General features: G+C 29.8%; 1 protein-coding gene across 2 annotated transcripts in view; it reads right to left on the reverse strand.

The window, feature by feature from the left end:
• Positions 1-491: 491 nt before the first annotated feature.
• The window catches only part of LOC108917615 (choline-phosphate cytidylyltransferase A), a 57,824-nt gene continuing 50,388 nt past the window's right edge, over positions 492-7,927 (reverse strand). For both annotated transcript variants that reach the window (XM_018724316.2, XM_018724315.1), the window contains exons 3-4: positions 3,252-3,477; positions 492-1,371 (exon numbers count right to left, since the gene is read on the reverse strand). In XM_018724316.2, the coding sequence (XP_018579832.1) occupies positions 590-1,371; positions 3,252-3,477 (1,008 nt within the window). In that variant the 3' untranslated portion in view covers positions 492-589. The remainder of the gene's footprint in view (positions 1,372-3,251; positions 3,478-7,927) is intronic.

The following is a 7,927-nucleotide window of genomic DNA, read 5'->3' on the forward strand; positions in this document are numbered from 1 at the left end:
TTTTTAATTACTATGTTAATGTTCTGTTCACCAAGAATTTGGGACACCTTGGTGTATTTATTAGTTATAAGAAAATTGTATTTCAGCATCACATCTCAAGTTGATTTCTAGTATTATGATAAAGTTGATTCAGGTCATGAGTGGAAAAGTCTCTAGTATCACATTGGATCAAATAGCAATCGTTAAAAACTAGTCATTTTTATTGGAAATATTGTAACAGAAACTAATTATGGCCGATAAAACGTATATTTATTCTAACTTGTTATAAAATGGACACAGTACTTTTGTGGATTTGATAATTTAAACAATTAATTAATTTAGATGTATTTTAAATTATTTTTCAACTTCAACTATAAAAACAAAATATTGATTTGTGCTTTAGTTATACAAATAAGTATTGAATTCGTATAAATGATTACAAACCAATTTCAAGATTTTTTAAAACTAGTCCAAGTATTCACGTGATTTAATGTCCTCATAAAAAACAAAAATAATTGATATAATTTAATAAATAAATTCGAATAGTATAATCTAGTATACACATTAAATTTATACCACAGAAAAATGACGAATTAATAATTTATTAGTGCTAATCACTATTAGCTGTTACACATTCTTCCTCATCACTATAATCGTCTGCGTTATAGTAATTATTTTTAGACGATGATGATGGAGAAGGAGAATCATACCGTGGATTCTTCCTTGGAGGCAGTCCATCTTCCATGAAATCAAAATCACCATTACTGGATGTTGGGCTCCCAGGAGGGTAAGGAGAAGTAGGAGGACTCAGCGCACTCAATATTTTACCTTTGCTTTCATTCCAAATATTTGACAGTCTTTCCCTTCCAAAAAGCAGTAAGAAGTTTTCAATGAATTCTCTAGATTTCTCCTCCCATTTAGCTATCATATCATCTTTCCTTTCACCAATAGTATCCATTACCCTCCGTCCTTTATCTTTCAGTTCATGCATTTTATTCTGCAGTCTAATTTTCTTTTCACTGAGATAAGAGATATTCAAATCTTTCGCTGAATATCCCCTAGCTAAATTCCTCCTAACATAAATATCATAATCTCTCACAATACGTGCCACAATGTCCGATGTAGAAACACCTTCAGTTCTTTCAGTGGCCACAAACATGCCTTTTGCTTTCCATGGAGCATAAATATCATTACTATCATCAGTACCATAAGGAATGTCATCATGTGCAATGAAGTCAATTTTGTGCTTGGCTACGTATTCGTCATCAACCTCCCAAGGAGCATCACGAACAATTTCATCGACATATCTGCAGTGTCTAACAGCCTCATACCTCTCAATTTCATTCATCACAGTACGCCCCTTTTTACTATGTGTTAATGAGTCATTACATACTGTAAATAAAAAACATTTTATTAGCAAAATCAGTTCTACCTAGGGAAAAAAGTCAAAAACAGTTTGTGTGATATATTTTAACAGTATAATTTATACAGTAAAATTGATATAGGTCTTAAACCTGTTTGTTCCTATTATTATTGTTTTAATGATTCATACATTTAAAAATAATGTTGATTGTACATAATATATGTATGTCAGATGTACTGTCTAATTATATTTATTTATAACAATTTATAATTTAAAACATACAAAAGCTTTTGATTTATCGTTTTAATTGTGAATAGAAATTTTTTTATACAGTATGTTAACTACTATAACTTGTCAAAAACGGAGCATTTTCCACAACCAAGTTTAAGACTATTTTCTTATAAAACATCTGCCATTAAAACTCCGTAATATATTAATAAAATGACCAATTCATTGTGAAAAAATTAAGAAACTAGTAGCATAGGTTTGAGGATGCTGGTGCTGGAAAATAATTTTTTGTGGTTTTGAAAATACAAATTTTATTTTGAACGAAATAGCCTCTAGGCTTTTTGGATACCTACCTACCTTTTTAGTACAATTTTTTTCTAAAGATGATAGTTTAAATTTTGAATTAAACAAGAATTATAGAATATTTTTCTCTTTTCAAAATTTAAGAATATCTTGTCATATAAAGTCCTCATATTTGAGGTATAGAAGGTATGAGGTTTGTGAAAATATATTTTGTAAAACCAGTGAAATAAATTCTACATTATATTTACAAATTGATAACTTGTACTAAACAGTAAAGCTATGCAAAAGTCAAAAAAATTATTATATTCGTGTATGGTGCACACAAAATTTATTCAATTGTTTAGTTGATCAAATCAACAATATGTAACTAAAAAATGATGGTTTAAAAAACAAAGATTTATATAAGAAAATATTCTTAAATTTGGACAAGGGAAACCCTTCATAATTTTTTATATATTATATTGTTACTCCCTGCTGCACCATATAGGTACACAGTGTACCACTTAAAAGTGTAATATCCTTATAATATTGTCTAGTTAATTTATTTGTTTATTTTTTCATATATAACTTATTGAGTTAAATTTATGAGCAAAGATTCAAGGAAAAAAAAGAATCAGACAAAATACAAAAATGTTATAAACATGATACAGACTTAGAGTGGGAGTGATGTGCTCTTCTAATTTTAACATATTACTTTTTCAGTAAAAAGAAATAATTGTACCTATATATGCTTTAAACAGAACTTTATAATATTGTGAATATAGAATTCTGTATTTATAAATGTTTGACTAAAAAACAAAATGTTATCTTTCATGATTTCATTAAAATTCTAAACATTTGAATTACAGTTTTGTTTGCTTTGCACCATTGGCATCGTTAAGGATCAGATGGTAAACTTAATATTTAGTAACATAAGATAATACAGGCAATTTAAATATTTTATGTACAAGTGGTTAATTTATTTCAGATCAAATAGTTAATTTGGTTTAATATTACTCGTAGGTAATTAACTTTCTAAATTCATAAATTTGATGTTCAGAAAATTTGAATTGTATTTCAGGAAGTATATTTTGTTTTTAAAAATATCTGTATGTCAAATAGGCAACTTAGTGTACCAAAATTTTTTTCTGAAATATTTTGGAATGGCATATCCTGAAATAGACTGAAATATGTATTAAATTATGTAAATTAAAACCGAGTATAACTGTGACAAAAACTCAAATCACGTTTTCAGAAATAAACCAAATCAATCTAAAATACAATTACTCATGTTTTCTGAAATAAATATAGAAAAGACGAATGGCATAAATTGTAGTCACTATTTTAAACCTTGTTGTACCTACACATCTATTTAAAATACAATTTTTTTTGTACTAACCTCCTACAATTAAGAAGACATTAGGAAAAACATTTTTTGCTTGCATCAATTGTCTGGCATGCCCTTGATGGAATAAGTCATATATACCATCGGCATACACTCTGACAGGACGAGGAGCTCTTCCACTTCTAGCCATTTCATAGGTAATTTTATAGGAATAGTCACACAATTCGCGAGTTCTAACAGCTTCTGGTTCATCGCTGTAGGGAGCTTCCTTACATATGGACTGAAACAGTAAAAGACATTCTTAAAAGTTTTTTTAGATTTCATACAGTTTGTTTAAACAAATTTAGGACTGGTTGCCGCATCGTCCGTTTAGACTCAATGTTTCTAGAGAAATATTCATCCTCTCTTCAGAAGAAAACACTTGGAAATTGGGTTTTAGGAAGTCTAAATCAACAAGTGGCAACCAACCGGGAAATATTTCAACCATTGCCGAGTGCCTGCAAACCAAAGTCCAGACAGTTTGGTCACTTGTGACTACAGAAAAGCAAATAAGTAATACATATTTTTTTCATTAAGACATATTTTTAATGGACAATGCCAAGGCTAAAAGAAATTAATTGAATATTTTAAGAAATTCATTAATCTAATCGAAATATTCATTTAATCTGTTATAATATGGTCATTATTTCAAAAATAGTTATCATTTTATATTCATTTGGGGTGTTAGTTATATATTCCAAAAGGGATAACTTTATATCTCACCTTTAAATTTTAAATGTTAAATTTTTTATTTTTAACAGGATTCTGTGGTGTAAATATCTTTTTTAATTTTAAATTTGTACCTATGTATATGCCACAGATTTCATACATTCAGTGCATTATTTCTTAAATTTTTACATAACTAACCTAAAGTAATGCATATTACTTAAAGTAATTGTAATGTATATTACTTTACTGTAAGTTTTCATTATTTTTTGTCCAAATGTAGTCTAAGTTGTCGGCCACAGACTCCTGGAATCAAAACAAGACAATAGGAATATCAGCCGAGGATGGCACTTTGGAGCCGTACCTATTCTTTTTCGGACAGGTTTTTCGTTAGTACAGGTTGGAACAATTCCATCACAAGATTATGCTTAGGCCATTTGGTAGTCAGTCAGTTTGCACTCTCAAACTGCAATCTACTTTTACATACAACTGATTCAAACAACAGAAACACAAAAATAGTTTTAAAACTTTTACGTTTCAACAATTTATTATGCCTATTGGTGATAAAAAAAAATACATACCTAATTATTATCTTTATTTTATTTTTGTTTCCTGTATTCAGAATAAAACTAATACCAATACCAATAAAACTTGGTTTTAAATATCATTCCTTTTTATAAATTATTCCTAGTTCCATAGCAACACTTCAGAACTGCAGTAAGTTTTTTAGAATAACATGAACATTGATCCTAAAGTACTTTCCCATAATATTCTAAGGATTCATTCTAAGGATATATAAAAAATCCTTGTTTTATATACCGAGGAAACACATTAAATGTATGATTCATATTAACTTTTTTATATTTTTTGTACATTTAATGTCAAAAATTTATTTTTATTTCATTCATCAAAATTTCATAAGAGACAAAAAAGTCTTTTTATATCAATTAGGTATTACAAATTATAAACAGATAAAAAAGTTGTTAAAGAGGTGTAGCCGTATGTAACTTTTTTTACATATTGACGAAATACAGGGTGTTTCGCATAAAAACCGACACAGAGCAGGGACATGTAAGGAAATCTGAAATATGATAATTTAACACAACTTACCTTTATATTAAGCTGCACCCTAGAGAAGTTATAGGTCTTGAAAGTGGGGTTTCAAATTTAGAAAAAAATTTCAGTTATACTTGAACTTAAAAAAACCAAATTTGGTATAGTCTTTCCGATATCAACTGAAGAACCAACAGATTGACAGTATGTATAAGTCTTTTCGATATCAATTGAAGAACCAACAGATTGTGTATGTACCAGGCTCGGTCGCTGACGCTGCAACTCGGCATTGAAATATTTGAAAAACTTGTTCCCATATTTATTTAGCCATACCCATATACAGGTCTGGTCGAACTAAACGTGGGAAGGTGGTAGAAATGTATACGCCCGATTGAACAATGCGAGCGCGGGCAAACGAAATACCAACACAGCTGCATTGGGCCACTGGGCAATAAATCTCAGCTGTTGACAAGTGGTTGACAAATTGCACAGCAGTGCAGCAATGCGGAATTTGGTGTGATTCAGGTAATTTTAATTTGTTATAGGCACCTTCTATTAATCATTGACATTACAATTGCGAAAGAGAGAAATAATATTATTACAACACGGCATTTTGGAGACCTTTTGAAAAGGAACAAAACGAAATTTACCACCAATATAATAAAATTGTTTGAGGACATAAATCATTAAAATATGTTGTTGGCCAAATGAACATATAATAGAAATTTTCTACACATATTATAATTTTTTACCTTTAGCAGAAAACTTTTTTAGTGACGCCTATGAAACTCATTAAATTTTAATGCCAGGCGTTTTTTTGCATGTTCAACTGACTTCGGAAAAACTATACAGGGTCGGAAAGTCCCCATAAGGTCCACTTCTTATTTGTGGAAGGGCGAAATGGGCGGTGACTATTAGACGCCTTCATTATAGCCATCTTTCTCTTTCGCACGGATTTCTATGACTTACTTTATCGCTCTCACGTAACGGCCGATGAACCATGGGGACTTTCCGACCCTGTACATGGTGTGAATGTACCAAGAGCATTCATCGATAGTAAGTAGAGTTCAATTGAAGCATTTTAAAGAGTTGATAAGGGATGATGCACCATTAAAATGTGACTTATGGGGAATTTACTTCTAAAACTTTTCTTACTCTTGTTAGTTTTCAAATTTTGAACAATTTCTATAACTTATCAGTGCTAATTGAATGTAATTTCTGTAGTTTAATTTGTTTTTCTATTAAATAATTCTTATTCCAACTTATTCCTGATCGTCAAGTTTGACGCCTAAATTTATAGCCGACTTTTGAATTTTCGATGATTTTAAATAACAGCTACAATTTGTATTATTAGTTGTTCGTGTTTTTATTGAAAACAACAAAGTTTTTTGAATATAGCTTAGTATAAACGTTAGTTGCGTTAAATCACCATAGAAATAAAGACGATAAAATAAAGAATAAAATAAGATTTATAGCTAAATAGATACTAAATTGAGATGATCTTCAGTAGGTAGGCTATATTTCAGGGGGTGTTCAATTTTGTATGTATGTTAGTCTAACTGATTTTACTGTGAATAACATTTCAATCTTAAGAATGTCCCTAATGCCACTACTCTCTTAAAGGAACGCCATGTAACTAAAAAGCATTTTCATTAACGCTTTTATCACTACAGTTGTTGCTAAATCTGACAGATGGTTTGCCTTTTGAGGCTTAATGTATGTAAACATAGTTAAAAATATTTTTGCTCTGATCATTCGAAATTCGAAAAAATTATTTACCATCTAATGATAAATATTTCACAATGTACAATCAAATCAAACCAACTAATGAATCATATTAACATCCGATACTTAAATTTCATAATAGAATAATGGTAATACCCTACTGACACAATATTCACTTGACCTTAAAATTTTCAATTTTGATATAGGTATCCATAGAAATTAAGTAGGTATTTGATAGCTGGTAAAGTAGATATTTATTTACTCAAATTGGTTTCTATATCTCGAGATACTTCAGAACAGATTACATATTTTTTAAAATAATTTTCAATACGCTTTTACAACCTGAACGAAAAAGGGTTTTGATAATACTGTGGTCATTCGTTATTTACAAAATGTTTAGGAAGTATTTGAAGATAATTTATTTTTTAATGGTCAATATTCTTTTTACAACATTTAGCAAACTTGGAACTTGATGACAGATATACTTACTAGTAATAACAGTTCGTCATTTATTTCAACAAATTATCAGTTTAATGCCCAATATAGGGGAAAGGGAGGCACATTCAACCTTGGGGCACTCAACCAGTCTCCATTATTACTAAGTTTATTTGATTTTAGTGCTGAAATAATTCATACATATGGTCAGTGGACCCATAGCCACTACCAAATAGTTTGGTTGTTGTTCTATACTTGTTGTGCGAGAAATAAAATAAAGTGTGGTTTTACCGAATTTAAGGTAAGTTTTATCTTGTCAAAAAACTATTCTCTGTCTGAGTCTATATAATACCATCGATTTTTTATATCAATATATGTTTATGGCACATATTTGTAGAGTAAAATTCGGGAAATCTCCTAACCTACAAATGTAATTTCAAGAATTCGCAAGCGATATTTGTTCATAGTCACTACGGGGTAGATTCAACCACCGATAAACGGGGCACTTTAAACCGGTTGAAAGTGCCCCACTAGTGATTTTTTGTAGCTAACCAACTAATTTTAAATAAATTTTTATTAACAAATACAACTGCAGCTTTAGATTTTAAATACTTTTAGTAAGTTTTTGGGATTTTTGGGAACAGGGTGTTTAAACGTTTAATTGATAGAAATATCTGTTTTTATGTGGCCCGAACTTATAAAAAAAAGACGACCAGGACAGATATTGATGAAAAAGATATGAGTAGTGCCATTAAAAACGTGTTGAATGCCGGAAGGTAATACCTCATATGCTCATACTTTTTTATGTGCCC

The sequence above is a fragment of the Anoplophora glabripennis genome, unplaced genomic scaffold (genome assembly GCF_000390285.2).
Source record: "Anoplophora glabripennis isolate ALB-LARVAE unplaced genomic scaffold, Agla_2.0 scaffold58, whole genome shotgun sequence".
Classification (NCBI taxonomy): domain Eukaryota; kingdom Metazoa; phylum Arthropoda; class Insecta; order Coleoptera; family Cerambycidae; genus Anoplophora; species Anoplophora glabripennis.